The sequence below is a fragment of the Mesocricetus auratus genome, unplaced genomic scaffold (genome assembly GCF_017639785.1).
Source record: "Mesocricetus auratus isolate SY011 unplaced genomic scaffold, BCM_Maur_2.0 Super-Scaffold_15014, whole genome shotgun sequence".
NCBI lineage: Eukaryota > Metazoa > Chordata > Mammalia > Rodentia > Cricetidae > Mesocricetus > Mesocricetus auratus.
In genome coordinates, this window is record NW_024429186.1 from 840,113 (window position 1) to 856,441 (window position 16,329).

The following is a 16,329-nucleotide window of genomic DNA, read 5'->3' on the forward strand; positions in this document are numbered from 1 at the left end:
CAGGTTTCCACCAGTGGGTGGGGCTGTAAGGCCAGATTCCCCTGTGTGTGTGTGTGTGTGTGTGTGTGTGTGTGTGTGTGTGTGTGTGTGTGTGTGTTGTGTTGTGGTAGGTGGCTATAATTGCAGAAAAGACAGAGTCCCCAGTACACAACTGCCCAACTAGTCTAAACATATCAGCTCTCTGTGGGTTCAGCTGGGAGACCCTGCCTCCCTGCCTCCCTGATGAATAAGGTGGACAATGATGGAGGAAGTCTCCTACTCTTGGGCCTCCACATTCACAAGCACAAAGACACACTACACCATACACACACACACACACACACACACACACACACAGAGGGGGGGGAGGAAGGGAGAGAGGGAGGGGAGAGGGAGGGGGGAAGAAGAGGGAACGGGAGAGGGAGAGAGGGAGGGAGGGAGGGAGAGGGAGAGGGAGAGATCACACACACACACACACACACACACACACACACACACACACACACACGGGAAAAGGAAAGAAAAAATGCATGAGAAGCAAGACAGCACGGGGTAGCTGAGGAATGAGTTGCCATCACTGACAGCTGACTCTGTGAGGTCACGCTTTTGGGGCCTTGGATACAATGTCTCAAATTCACTCTGCTTCTGTTTTCTAATCCCTAACATGAGGGGAATGCAGCAATCAGTTAATTAATTAATGAGCTAATTTGCACAAGTTGTTTGGAATTATTCGTGCACTAGCGGATATGAAACAGAATCGAGCACAGAGGAACTAGAGAGATGGCCTCATCATGGGTAACAGTACCCATGGCTCCCACAAAGGACCCAGGCTCTGTTCCAAGCAGTCGCATGGTGGTTCATAACTACCCGAAACTCCAGTTCCATGGAATCTGATGCCCCCTCCTGGCCTCCGTGGCACCAGGAACACATACACACGCATTCAGGCAAAAAAAGAAAAAAGAAAAAAAAAAAAAAAGAAAAGAAAAGAAAAAGAAAATTCATAAATAAATAAATCCAAAAAATAAATTAATCCAATACAGATGCAATTTGTCTTTGTTTCCTTTTTGTTTTGTCTCTTGAGAGACAGACTTTCTCAGTATAGCTTTAGCTATCCTGGAACTCGCTCTGTAGGCCAGGCCGGTCTTGAACCCGCAGAGTAGTGGGATTAAAGGCATGTGCCCCTACCAGCCTGGCTCGGATGCACTTTTTAGAACATCTTTTATTAGTACTTTGACACCTTTGTACATGTATACAATGTATCTTGATTCCTGTCTACCCCAACCTCCCAGCACACTCCTCAACATCTGCCTCCCACCCTCTTGTCCTGGTCTTTCTTTTCCTTCTCTTTCTTTTTGTTTTTGTCTTCTGCAATATCTATTGACCTTGTTGGCTTGACTTCATTCCGGTAGTCACGGCTGTAGGGAGTGAGTGAATGCAGCAGAAGATGGCATCTCCCAGCACTCTTCTCCATCCTTTGCCTTTTCTTCTACCGCGTTCCTTGAGCCTTGAGGTGCCTAATTTAGGGCTAAGCACTCAACAGTCACTTATTCTCAGCATTTTAGCCATCCATCGATCACTGCTGCCCACTGCAGGTAGAAGGTAGGTTCTTCGGTCAAGACTGAGAACAGCACTAATAATCTATGAATATAGATTTAAAAGACAGTTTTGGCATGTTCATGTAACAGCACAACATATGATCACTTCTAAGTCTTATGGCCATCCAATCCATGGGCTTTTGAGCATGCTTACTGCTAGATGATAATTCTCTCCCGTGTCCATGTCTCATGCCCAATAAGAAAGCAGTTCGTTACCCCAGGTCAGTATTGCAGTACTCAGGGTCCAGTGCTGGGTAAGACAACTGATGCCTTTATTATACCCCTATTACTATACCACCACCCAGCTTCCTGTTTAAAGCCTTCCAGTACCAGGATAGCTAGTCAGCAGGAAGGACATTCTCAGGTCAGTCTCAGTTTGGTTTCTCTATGTCTTACAATCAAATATGTTTTATCTTCAACAATAGGGTCTCACCATCTAGCTCTGGTGAGCTACCAAGAGCAATGATGACTGCCTGTATTGTTTTGGAGACCCCTGGGGGCTCTTTGAGTTGTAAAGAGGTGTGGCACTAAGATTTTCATTTACCCACTCAGGGTAGCTGTGTTCAAACATCCTTTTTCTTAAGTCGTATTTCTTAGTTACCTTACAAAGTGATGGGTTTCCATAAGGACTTTTCATACATCCTCAGTTCTGGTTGGCCCTTAATCTTCCTTGCTCCTGTCTCTACCCGCCACCAGAATAACGAGTTATTCTCTCGTCTAGCAAGCTCCTTAGCAAAATGAATTGTCTTTGAGCCATAATAGATGTCCTTAGAAAACTTTACTATTTGAAAGTAGGTCTAATTCTATTTTAAATTTTCCACAGGTTAAATAGCTCCTGAAAGGAAAAAAATAGTCAAATACAAGACTTCTTTCACAGCAGAGAAAAAAATAACAGAAGATGATAGCGTAAAAGAGTTTGTGATTACAGACGTTAATGGCAAGACAGTCTGGTTAAAGTTCACTGTGCCATCATGTGATTCATTAACTGTTCTTCGATGCTGAGGAATCTGAGCATCCCTGGAATGTGGTCCCGTGCACACGTTCCCTGCCCACCTGATCCTGCCTCCATCTCCCTGCCCTGCTCTCAGCTGCTGTTCTAGTGCAGTGAGAAATCTACTCTCTTACCCCTAGATCAGTGGAGAACCGTCGCTTGGGCATTTTGCCAAAATTGCCCTCGTTTTTTCTGAAGTACAAGAAAAACTAGGTCCAGTGCAATCTAGCTTAGAATTTAACCCTAACCTGTATTTTAACTCATTATTCATGGTTAGTATGATTTCTCTGTATTTTTTTTATTCTCAGTGAGCCCCAATGCACATATACCCATTTTGCTTTGAGATCTCAGTCTGGATTGGGCTGTGGCTGCTGGCCAGGAAAGCATTATCGTCTCCTAAGACCTCAGGTCCTAGCCACACACACCCAAGCTTTATGGTGACACAACAAAATACCTTTGTATTTCTTTCCCATGTGTGTGTGGTGGGGTGGGGTGTGTGGGTGTGTGTACATGTGTATTTATGTTTGCTTGTTTTTAAAGAAGTCTCTAACTGGCCTAGACCTCACCAAGAAGGCTAGAGTAGCTAGCTAGCTAGCCCCAAGGATCAACTTATCTCTGTCTATCCCTCCACATCTTCACTCTCCAACTGCCTCCCTACCCCAACTACCAACCCATCCTTCAGCACCCTTTCCCCTCCCCACAACACCAGGATACTAAGTGCATTCCATCATGCCTGACTTTTTCAAACTTGAGTTCTGGAGACCAAACGTGCTTCACCAGCTGAGCTATATCTATCTCCCTAGCCCTGCCTGCCTCTGTGTTGTTAAGGCATCATTATGACAGCCAATACATTTTTCATTTAAGGATATTAAAAAAGCTGATGAAGAAATGGAGTCAAAGACATGCTCCTCTGAAGGAAATACCAGCTCCATTTCCCCGTGTGATGTGAGCAGCACCAAGTCCCCCTGTGCTGACCAGTCCGAGGAAGCCATCCACCATCAAAAGGTAATGCGGTCACCTATCGATGTGCTTGTATACACGTTCTCCGGTGCCCGATTAGCCCTTATAAAACTTACAAGTGACTGACAGTAAAGCAGTGCTGTGCCATTAAGCTCACGAAACATTTGCTCTCACTTCCCCATGGCATTGCTAAGGCGATCATCTAATGAACCACATTTATGTCAAAGCTCTTCATTGGGTAAGGGAAAAAAAAAAACAAATGTCATGAGAACATGCTGTTCCTTCCTAAGAGGCAAACCATGGGTTAAAACAGCAACTTGAAGTGTGGGGCACACCACCAGGGCCATCCCAGATTAAATGGGGTCAGGGTGTTGTAGATCTGAGTCTAGCTAGGGGCACCCAATGGGACTTCCAGGTCCTCGTGTCTCGGAACAAAGAACCGGACCGGCAACAAGTGAGTAGTCATAGAAACCCAAACCAACTGTTAAGGAAGGAAAAGGCACACCTGAAAATGGAAGTGAGCTTGAGAATTGCCGCCAGCCCAGTATCATGACCCATGGCTGGTCATTTACATACTACTTTCTCTATACATAACACATAACCCTGGTGGAGATGGTCTTTTTTGTTTTTTTGTTTTGTTTTGTTTTGTTTTGTTTTTTGTTTTGCAAGACAGGGTTTCCCTGAATTGTTTTGGAGGCTGTCCTGGAACTCACTCTGTAGACCAGGCTGGCCTTGAACTCACAGAGATCCGCCTGCCTCTGCCTCCTGAGTGCTGGGATTACAGGCATGCACCACTACTGCCCAGCAATTTTTTAATTTTTAAAGAGAAATAATTTTCAATTTTGAATCCTATTCTTTCTTTGAGGTCTTTCGGGGTTTTTTGTTTGTTTGGTTTTTTTAGTATATAGTCCAGAAGCTCTCTGAATAGAAATCAGAGGTCATTAATCTGAATGACAAAAAAAAATCAGAATTTTTCCCACTAGCCCTTGAAAAAGGTTTCCCATTACTTTGTGAATATAAGAAATAAACTGTTGTCAGATTGTCAATAACTGTGAATGCCATCGATGAATACCCAAGGAACTTTCATTTATTTCAAGTACCCAACAGAGTAAAATTTACAACATCTAGCATTTATTTTAAAAAATCAGTAGTGAAATAAAACAAAAATAACTGACAAGATGGTTTAGCGAGCAGGTAAAGTCTTTGAGTTCAATCCCCATAACCCACATGGTAGAAGAATGGAATGGAGTCCTCCTGCAAGTTGTCCTCTGACCTTCACACTAACCCTGTGACAAGTTCACATGTAGACACACACACACACACACACACACACACACACACCAAAATCATCATTGTAAAAACATTGAATTTATGTGAGAATACCCAGTAGAAAACCTTTATGACTACGGTTTCCTAGACATATTACCAACAACATACTTAAAAGAACAAATAATAATAAATGAGACATTATTAGAATGAAGAACATTTCCATTTATAAAACAGCAACAGGAAAGAGTATTTACAAACCACTTATCTGCTGTAGGACTTGAACTCAGGGTATATTAAAAAAACTCCCAAGCACTAAAAAAAAAAAAAATACCGGCACCCCCAACAAAGAACAAAGAGAAAAAAAACGTGAAGAGGCAGGAACATAATGTAAGTTGCAGGGGTGGGCACAAGATGATGGAGCTGGACTCGAAACCAAGAAGGCTAGAGAAGGAACCTTCCAGGGAAGCAGTTGTGTTAATTGCCTTAACTGAGTTAATAGTCCCATCAATAACTAGCTACTTCCAAACTCCCTAAATACACACATACATGCAGTTGGCTATAAGCAAATTACATCTGTATGTGCAACTGGCTACATGCAAATTATAACTCAATAAAGTTCCAAAATAGATCAGATGAAATTTTTAATTCTTTAGGAGATTTTTTTTTACTGTATCACACTGATTTGTGTCTCTACAGAAAACAGCTATTTCATATTTTTACATCAGGTTATTTTAAGATGCTCTATAGTCTGTAATATATGACATTACTTGTGATTTTACAGAGTTTTTTTTTCATTTTGATTTTGTCTTATTTCATGTTATTCTTTTCTGTATTGTTAACACTATTTAAGCAATACTATTTTTTATTTTTTTGGTTTTTCAAGACAGGTTTTCTCTGTGTGACAGTCCAGGCTGTCCTGGAACTCACTCTGTAGACCAGGCTGGCCTAGAACTCACAGAGATCCACCTGCCTCTGCCTCCCAAGTGCTGAGATTAAAGGCATGTGCCACCACCACCCAGCCTACTTCTTTTTTTAAACCTGCATTTTTTTTAATCCTAGAGGGAAAACTGACTCGTAACTGGATGTTTGGATACTGAACTGAATGCTGGTATCACAATTTTTTTAAATGACAACAGTAAAATGTTTCTGAATTCATGACAGCTAAATAGTAACTCAATATCAAACATGCAATGAACATAACAGTTTCCCTGGCTGTCTCACCTGTACTACACGGGACACCTTCACTTCAGCCTTAGCTCTGAGCACACACCTGTGTACCTTACAGTACGCATGCCCTCACACCATGCCATGCAACCAAACTGGAACAGTTTCAAGGCTGAAAATCCTAGTAAAGCATTGACCTCCTGCACTTCCTCTGCTGACTTCCCGCCTAACCCTTATCCTTGATTAGAGCATGATATTGAATCCAGTATAACAAGATTAAGGAAAATTGACTCTGTTATTTCTTGTGATTCTTAGCTACCTGACATGTAACCTAATACATGCTTTCTTTTTAATTGTTTTATGTGTATGTTTTTTCCTGCATGTGTACAGTGCCTGAGGAAGTCAGATCCTCTGGGGCTGGAGTTACAGGAAGTTATAAACTCTCATGGAGGGTCTGAGAATCACACCCTGGTTCTCAACCACTGAGCCATCTCTCCAGGCCCAATTTGTACTTGCTTAGTGATAGCTAGGAACTGGGTGGAATTCCAAAAGCTGACACTGTACAAGTCATCACTCTGATGTATGATTCCTTTATGTTTCAGGCTCGTCGTTAGTAATAGCAGCAGTAAATTTTTTCTAAGGTAAATACAATTGTACACCGCCATCCGTTTATGTTTGCTAGGTTCCGGTGTGCTTCTGTTTGCCCTGCCTTACCTCTCTGGGTTCCACAATGTCCTCACTGATGCTGTTCTCAACCAAAACTTGTTTTATTTCTAGGCAAGTCTTCCTGAAGTTTCTCTATTAAAAATATTTAAGTTATTCAAGTCTGAATGGCCCTTTGTGGTTCTGGGAACACTGGCTTCTCTCCTAAATGGATCTGTTCACCCAGTGTTTTCTATCGTCCTTGCAAAATTAGTCACTGTAAGTAAAACTCACTTGTTTATTGCGCTTTCAACAAGTTAAGCATTGTCAGAGAACACAGAGCTGTAGCGCACTGATCCACGAAGTGGAATCCAGAACTTTCAGAGTCCACGGTAGGAAAGGCAGCTCCCATACCTGGGAGATGAGCCATAGCTGTCTTGTAATGTTCAGCTGGGTCCTGCAGGCTGGATGAGCTGTAAAGAAATTGCTTTGTCTTCTAATTCTGACTCCAGTGTTGTAGCAGCATTCCTAAGCACTGAGGCAATAAAAGAGACAGCTACAGCTTCTCTCTTCCCAACCTGTCCAAACAATGACAAATTTTTATTACCAGCCAGCTCGGGGATAGGGAATACAAGTTTGGGATTGTGCCAAAACCCCAGAAGAGTAGACTGGTTCAGGAAATCACTAGACCCACACTGTCTTCAGAACATTCCATGCTGATGTGTGTGTGTGTGTGTGTCTAATACCTAACTTTGTGAGCAACTTCTAGGGGCACACACAAATATGTCACTTTAGATTAAAATTAAGAAATATGAATTACTAAATGTTATTATAAATAATAATTCAAACTGTTGATCTCATTGGGAAAAAATGCTACAGGGTCAGAAAACTGTCTTGGTGGATAAAAGCGCTTGCCACACAAATCTGGCAATCTAAGTTTGACCCCCAGAACCCTCATTAAAAGGCAAATGTAGTGCACATCTGTAATCCAGAACTCTATGGAAACTGATGGATGGCTAGCTTAGAAGGTGCAGTGTAGAAACAGCAGAGGTTCCCTGCCTCAACAGGGTGGATGGCAAGAACCTGCTACCAAAGTTGACCTCTGACCTATACACAAATGCCCAAATTCACACGCATATACCGAAAACAGGGAGGGAGAGAGGGAGGGAGGGAGATAAAGAAAGAAAATTAAAAGAAAAATATACTATGATAGTAGAAGACTCATTTGTCTGATACATTCAAAGTAAATTTAGTTTATCATGTATATTGAAAGTAAACAAATAATAATAGCAATCGTAATGTTTTGCCCAGAAGTGCATAATTTTTCCCTTGTATTGCAATTCCTGTAGGGAATGCTGATATATGTATAGACATTTTAAATGAGCTCATTTTCTTTTCTGTTTGCGCTTTCCTCCAAACTTCTGATGGAGACTCTGTTTCTTCTCAGATATTTGAAGACAAAAATAAAACTACAATAAAACATGATGTAGAGCTCTACTCCATGATGTTAGTCATCTTGGGCATTGTTGCTCTTGTCACATACCTGATGCAGGTAAACTTTTAATTGGCTAACCAGGACTGGGCAGGATTCCATGTTTATATTGTCTTCCCTGTTTCAGTTGAAAAATATAATAACTGAATGGTACAAAGAGAGTTAGGAATGAACGTAGAACTTTTTGTTCATTTCCTAGGGCTTGTTTTACGGCAGAGCAGAAGAAAATTTAGCCATGAGATTAAGACACTTGGCATTCAAAGCCATGCTGTATCAGGTCAGTGCGTTTGCTGGAATTGTTCTTCATTGTCCAACCTTCTAACCCTTAGTTCTTTCTCATTTCTTGGCATAGACTCTGTATCAGATCATTGAAAAGTGTAAATTATTGTTGTTGTTGTTCTAGGCGGCAAAAGAAATCTGCCGTCAGAATTCTTAGAAGTATGTACTTCTAATAAAAGCATATCCAGGGCTGGAGAAATGGCTCAGCAATTAAGAACACATACTGGTCTTGCAGTAGACCAGAGTTCAGTTCCAAGAATCCACATCAGGTAGCTTATAATTGCTCGTAATTCTGATCCCAGGGAATGTGTTCATCTCTGGTTTCTGGGGGAACTGTACTCATGGGCACATATCCATGCACACACACACACACACACACACACACACACACACATACACATGATTAAATTTTTTTTAAAAAATCCCCAAAGCAATGCACATCCAAATCACAAGGTCTGAAAATAAAACAAATTTATTTCATTCAGCTTCTCCTTAATGCACGGCATTGTGTTGGAGGATGAGAAGAAAGACCACAGATTAAAACTGAAAAAGGAACTTGGGGAACCTCAGAACAGTCTGGCAGGAGTCACTAATCCCCTTAGATATCATCCATGAGCTGGTGAGGGTTTTTCTCTCCACTCTCTAAAGTCCCGCAGTCACGCAGCTCTTGTGGAGAAAGTCCTTGACTCAACATCTATGCCTGGCAGGTCAGACTGCTGCCAATGACCAAGTCACTCTTGGAAATGGCTAAACCAGGTGGATCAAGTTCTAAAATCACCCACTGGAACAGAGTCTGTTGGCCGAGGTGGACAAGGTTCCTCTGAGAGCTGGTCGTCATTGAAGCCCTGCTTCACCTTCTCTCTGTCAGCAGAGCTGGTGGAAAAGCTCTCAGTTACTGTCATTCCAGGGGAGTTGTTAAAAGCAGACTTTACATCCACCATGCGGTGAAATTCCATGGTCCTCGTACAGTAGTAGCCCTCAGCCTCCAGCAGTGAGTGCCATCACAGTCTCTACACAGAAAGGTCCTGGCTCAGCACTTTCTCTGCCTTTGAAACAGCCTCTGATATAAAACAATTTTAAAAAGATAGATCTAACCCCTGCATGTAACTCTTAGTAAATTTATATCTCTTTACTTATTAACACCTTATATCTCCACCTGGAATCTTAATTAAGGTGGGACTGTAATTAACTAAAACTATATTTCACACCTACTGACTTAATGTTTTTATCTTCATGAATTCATGTTCTCCCCAGTTCAAGTGTATTTATGTTCATAGAATGTTTTTTAACTGTTTCCTGGATATCTTGATATTCCACACAGACAAACATAGATTTTTGTGTTTTCTCTGTGTTACTTTGGACTTTCCCTCTGTTCACAGAATATTTTTAAAGATGTATCTTTTTAACTATTAGTATGCATGTATGCATGCATGTCTGTGTAGGCATGTGCTCTTGGATGCAGGTGATGAAGGAGGCCAGAGAGACTTCAGGGCCCCTAGAGTCAGAGGCTGTTGAACTGCCTGACTTACTTGCTGGAAACCTAACTTGGATCCTCTGGAAGAGTAGCCAGTGTCCTTTACCACCATCTCTCTAGACCTTGTTCACAGAATGTTTCAACGGGAAGAACCTTGACTCCGAGCTGCTGTAACCTAAAGAACACTTGTCAAACACTTGTCCAGTAATTAAGGCAACACGGATCCTTCTCTAGCTTTAACTATGTGAAGACCACCAGCATGGTAGCACTCCTAAACTAGGGCTTGCTATTCTTCAGGCCATCAGTGCTGTCATTCTAAAACATGCAAAACTGAACAATGAAGCCAGGTGATTCTTAACCAACTTTATCCAGTTCCCCTATAATTTCAACTCCCCTTCACCATATTTTTTTGTTTTTCACAATTGTCCCTCAGCATTCTTCTTGTTTTTTTGTTTTTGATGGAGGGGCTGGTGTAAGTACAGAGTTTTTAGCCTTTTCTTTGTAAGTTCCTTCACGGCATTGCTTTGTCTGTGGCAAGGGAGACTGCTAATATGGGATTTTACATAACTTTTACTGCCTGAGTTTCTGTCCTAAGATAAAAACTTTGAAGCCTTAGAAAGCATGATGAGGCTTGCAGGTCTTTTTACGACCATTTTGGAATCTCACTGAAGTAGACATGTTTATAGAAGCGGGTGTGGTTTTCTGCAGGTATACAATCTATCTTTTATGTGATTACTTAAGAGCCTTTCAGTTGAAAAATTATTCTGATTGTTCCTAACTTCCTTGACAAAATATTGTTCATTGTAATTCTTAGTGGTCAATTTTGATCTACAGAACGGTGGGAGTTTGAAGTTTTTTGGTTTGGGGTTTTTGTTGTTGCTTTTTTTTCTGTTTTGTTTGTTTGTTTTGTCCATTTCCCCTGTAAATTGGGTTGATTAGGGATTCTAGGTAAAAAAAAATGAACCTTTCAACCATCAGATAATAGCATTGATAGCAGTCACTTAGATGTCTCAAAAATACCTGGAGCTTCTTCTAAAGGTTCGTGAGGTCACAAATCAAGAAGCAAGAAATAAAACTCTACCAGAATGCTTCAGCCAGATGAGAGGTAGAACAAAAACGAGTTCTTAATAGCTGTGGTCTCTTTGCTGGAGCTGAAATCCTGGCTTGGGCACTGGCCAGCTGTGACCTAGCCCCTCCATTCCTTAGTAGATCCTTCACCCTGATCTACAAAGTGAGGACTGCCATAGTGCCTCATGGGGCTGCTGAAATATCTATGGGGGGGGGAGACACATGCCACCCTCTCCTTGGAGTGTGATTGTATTTTTATTTCTAGTAAAATTATTGGTAGAGAAATTGTGTATCAAAATTCCCCCATAGCCTCTATTTATACCTATTTTACCCCTGGGAGGACAGAAAGAAAGCCAGTTTTCACTCAGTGCTAGCTAAATTCCAGAGCATCTGCTAAATATTTTGGCATAGATTGCATACACAGGAAGACAGTTACTGGCTGGTAGAAAAGCAGTCCCGGCATGCTGCTGATTGGACAGGTGGCTGAGACTCTTCATTGTGTGGTACAGTGAGTTACGGGAGACTCTGGAACATAACATTGCTTTTGTATATTTCTTTGTATCGTACCTAAAATTTCTTCATGTATCCCATGCCGTGCTGAAGCCCAGAAACAACTAGGAAGTAGATGGAATCTCTTATTTGAGGGCAAGTTATATAGACTAACAGTACTTGTCTTCCGGCTCTAACACTGTAACTGTACTTGTACGGCAGCTATCACCCATGAGTGTTCGCCTCTTCCTTGAGTGTTTCACTCACTGACCGTGACCGTAGCTTCAGGTCACCAAAGACACCTAAGACCCTTCTGGAAAGCTTCCCATGGCAGTGGCTCACAGAACATGGCTCTGTGAGCAGCCACACCCACCCCTACTCAGATTCCTCCACAGATCATTCTTCTAATGTGCTGCATGATTCATGCACAGCCCGCTTCTGTTTTATTGTGGTTTCCTTGACAGCACTGTGTAGCCTGGGCCTCCCAGCCCTGGCTGGGTTGTATCAAACCAACAGTTTTTGCTTTTTTTTTTTTAATATATAAGGAAGCATGTCTGTCAGTTTCTCCACTGGTTTTTAACTCATAAGTATCATCTGAGTGAGTGGGAGGGAACACTTCATAAAAGGAAATCATTTCTTCAGGCTGGGAAGTGCTCAGAAGGGCTGTCTCTATTAGCTGCTAAAATGAAATCGATTTTTACCTTGTGCTTTTGTTGCTCGTGGTTTTTACCTGTCTTCTTTAGACTCCGTGCCTCTAGGCAGCAGTTTTTCAGCCTTCCAACTCTTATCTCACAGTATCTAAGACTTACCAAACTTAAGGAGTAATAGAAAATGCTGAATAAAATCTTTCCTCCTTCCAAAAGGAAAAGGAAATAGTCTTTTGTGTGTGTGTATGAGTGTGTGTGTGTGTGTGTGTGTGTGTGTGTGTGTGTGTGTGTGTGTCTGATCAGTTTAGGTAAAAAGATTTGAAAATTTTTTCTAAGCTGTAGTGGACATCAATATGCAAATAGAATATTCTAGATACACAGCTCACTGCTAAAGGGTGTGTAAAATGCACTGGGCCCTAGATTCAATCCCAAAAACCAAAAACCTAAATAAATGAATACATAAATGGTCTGTTCCTCAAAAAGTACTTGTGGAACAAAACTGCAAATCTGTTTATTGTGGCAAATAGCCATTTTTGACAATAATCATTCCACAACTGTAACTCTACATTCTGCATATTGTAATATGGTAGTGAGTCCATGATTCAATCTTACATTCTCCAGTCTATACGAAACACAAGGCTTTATGAAGTAAGACACATTGATCAATGCTGCTTACTGGCAAGTGAGACAGCAGCTAAGTTCCTTCAGACTTAATAGAAAATAACATCTGAGAAGGATGTTTTCCTAACCATGTGTCAATTCCTCTTCTCTCTAGGACATAGCCTGGTATGATGATAAAGAAAATAGCACGGGAGCCTTGACCACAACATTAGCCATGGATGTAACACATATTCAAGGGGTATGTGATTTTTTTCAGGGGTTTTTTAAATTACAGTTATGTATTCTGTGGATGAGTGATCATGAGCCACAGCCCACACTTGGAGGGCAGAGGGCAGCTTTGTGAAGTTAGTTCTGTCTACCCACCATGTAGGTCCTGGGAATCCAACTCAGGTCATCTGGCTTGGCAGAAGGAGTCTTTTCCCAATGAGCCTTCTTGCCAGTTCTGTGGTTTTATTTATTAAACAGTATGTTGTGTGGTGTGCATGTGTACTTACACGTGTGTCTGTACCTGTGTGTTATGCTAAGGTGACCTAGCATGAAGGAGACCAAGGAGTATCATGACCAACAGGGAATTCTTAAGGAAAGACTGAAGAATATTTTTTAGATCAGGCTATTTGTAGACTAAAATGAAGATGCTTTGGCCCATGTTACTAGGATAAATCTAAAACTAAAGAAGATTTTAAGAATTAAAGACAAGGAGCTGGAGAAATGGCTCAGAGATTAGGAGCACTGATTGCTCTTCTAGAGTTCCTGAGTTCAATTCCCGTCAACCATATGGTTGCTCACTACCATCTGCAGCAAGATTTGATGCCCTCTTCTGACATGCAGGCAGAACACTGTATACATAATAAACAAATAAACAAATCTTTAAAAAATAAAAAAGAATTAGAGATAAGAGTTCATAAAGAAATAACAGAACAGGAAAATAGAAAGAGGAAGGAAAACATACCCAGGACACTATTCCATTGCTTTGCTTTAGAGGCAAGACACCATGAAGCAGCCCAGGCTGGCCTTGAACCCATGAGGCTCCATCTTGACTCAGCCTCCAAACGGCAGAACTGAAGGCATGCACTCCACCCAGCTTCAGCAATGTCAATGAAACAAAAAGTTTAATTTTCATATCCCCAGCATGTATTGCTTTTGTAGAGGACCTAGGTTCTGTTTCCAGCACCCACATGGCAGTTCACAGCCCAGTCCCAAAGGACCCAACACCCTCTTCTGACCTCCGAGGGCACCAGGCATGCCTGTGGTACCCAGACATTACATGAAAGCAAAACCCCCATATGCATAAAATAAAGATAAATAGATCCTTTTCAAATAGCAATAGAATAAATGGTCAGGTCCTAGCCACTATGAAATAGATGTATTTAAGGTAAAATGAGAAGACATGCCTAGGTGTGAGGCTGAGTCTGCCACTCTACTAATTGGCATGCACGTAACTTTGTTTGGCTAAATAACGGTGAGTTCACACCCAGTGTCTTCATATCACAAAAAGAATGACTCACCTGTCTTACTTGCCCACTAATTCCTTTCTCAGGAGGAGATACTAGAGAGATGAGCCTAAAAATAATTTGGTATAGTATTTCTGTCATATGAATATAGGTAAATTATATTCTAGTTCCTGTACTATTCCAATATCAGTTATAGTTTGCCACGTATATTAGGGTGAATGTTCATAAGGCAGATCCTCAATAATAACATGTCTCGGTTAGAAACTTTTAACTAGTGACCCAAAATATATAATGTCCTATAAATCATTTTATGTGTACATATAGTCACCGTTTTTTAATTTGTCCAACAAATTCTTTTTCTGCTGACAGATATTCTCACTGTCACTTTTAGAAGCCCTGGCACTTTGAGAACAATGATCAGAACACGTTGGTGAAATGCAGTCATATGCCATCTCTCCTAAAAGAGTTGACTAACACAGCCTCTCTAACTGCTATTGTTTTAGCCCAAGGTAATGGCTTATTGCCCACATTATCTGTCAACAGACTCCCATATAATAAGCAGTTTTAATAAAAAGTATAAATCCATTTTAGATTCTTTTGGAAGCTAGTTTCCACAAATTTACAAGGTATTGTTACTTCTATGCATTCTAGTAACTCTGTCATCAACTAGAGGTCTTACCTCATTTTTGCACACACACAAAAATGATATTGACACTATAGTGCACATTCTATGCCACCGTCAGATGCAGTGCTAATGCCAAGAGCTGGGCTCATCAGAGCTATAATTATGTTGCCTCAAGAAATCATGAACGTTTACTTCATTTGTTAATTCCAGAGCCAATGAGCTGATGATCAGTTTGTGCTAGCATATTAACTTGGGCAATGCTGACCTCATTTCTTGATTTCACTCTGACATGGGAAGTACATAAAACAACTCTATAGTCCTTTTAAGTCAAGGACATTAGTAGTTATTGAAATGACTTTATTTAGAACAGTTCTAAGCTGACATGTAATTACAATCCTGTACCGATGTTTTAGGCTAAGTTTATTATGACTGACTATCAAATGTATAGCAAAATCTGACATCCAAAGCTGTGGCAAATTCAATGACAAATTTAATGATTTTTCCACAAAAAAGCACCCTGTTGAGCTAATAACAATGAGTAAGTATAGTGTGTATTCTTAATTTGGACAAGCTTTTGTCTGTTTGTCCAACTAATCCTTATTTCTTCTCATAAATATTTTTACTACCGCCACTTATATTATATCTTAGCAGATTCCACTTTGGGTTATATGTTGACACAGTTTTCTCTCAGGTTTTTGAAAGCATTCTCATGTATAGTTGTTCCACACACATGAATTATTAACATTACCTAACTTTTCAGTTATGTTAAGCTCCACATGTCAAAAACAGAATCAAACTGAGTAGTAGTGACATTAACATATATAAAGCCATTGTGAGCCAGGAAACCCACTCCAGAAAAAAATCTTTAAATATAAATATCTCTATATATAATCTTCATATTTGTATACCTTTATGTTCATATAAAAATAATCACTATTGCACACTCCGAGAGAGGGGGGAAGGAGAGAGAAAGAAGAGAGAAAATCTTGCTGGCTTCTAACTATGCATTCAAGATCCTTCTGCCTCAGCTTCCTAAGATAGCAAGTACACCATCTGACTGGCTATCAAAATAACCTAGTTACCAAAAACTTACTATTGTTGCTGCTCTTTTTATATCATCAACTCTGAGCAACAGTTATTAACCAACAGTAATGTTACAATGAGGTTTGTATTCTGGACCCATCTCTTCCACTGCTGTAATCAAATGTAATTAACTATTATCTATGCACAACTTTCTTTGTCTGGCTGATAAATAAGCCACTTAGAAAATTAGTTTAAATCTCATTTTCATATTTTATGAAGAAATCCTGATATTCATTTCAAATTTCTTAATTTTTTTCTGAATGTTGTTTTCCTATAAAATGGGAGTGTTGTGATAAGGGTTCACTTTGGTAATACCTGAATATCTTTTTTTTAGTACATAGTGTCACAGCATACAAGCCAAAAGCTGTGTGATCTAATTAGAACACACAGTGATTCATGATATGTTATGTCCGTAAAGCATGGTGTTTAAGGGCCAGCTTCTGGTAGACACCACTTTATTCTCTTTCTGTGAGCTTGCAGTTTTCAGAGTCTATGTATAA

At 40.5% G+C, this 16,329-nt stretch overlaps 1 protein-coding gene across 1 annotated transcript in view; it reads left to right on the top strand.

Moving 5' to 3' along the window:
* Abcb5 (ATP binding cassette subfamily B member 5) overlaps window positions 1-16,329 on the top strand; it is a gene marked incomplete at its 5' end in the record, with an annotated part of 93,185 nt that overhangs the window by 52,072 nt on the left and 24,784 nt on the right. Inside the window, 5 exons of the mRNA XM_040743387.1 lie at window positions 3,430-3,570; window positions 6,736-6,879; window positions 8,048-8,152; window positions 8,292-8,369; window positions 12,825-12,908. Of these exons, the coding sequence (XP_040599321.1) occupies window positions 3,430-3,570; window positions 6,736-6,879; window positions 8,048-8,152; window positions 8,292-8,369; window positions 12,825-12,908 (552 nt within the window). The remainder of the gene's footprint in view (window positions 1-3,429; window positions 3,571-6,735; window positions 6,880-8,047; window positions 8,153-8,291; window positions 8,370-12,824; window positions 12,909-16,329) is intronic.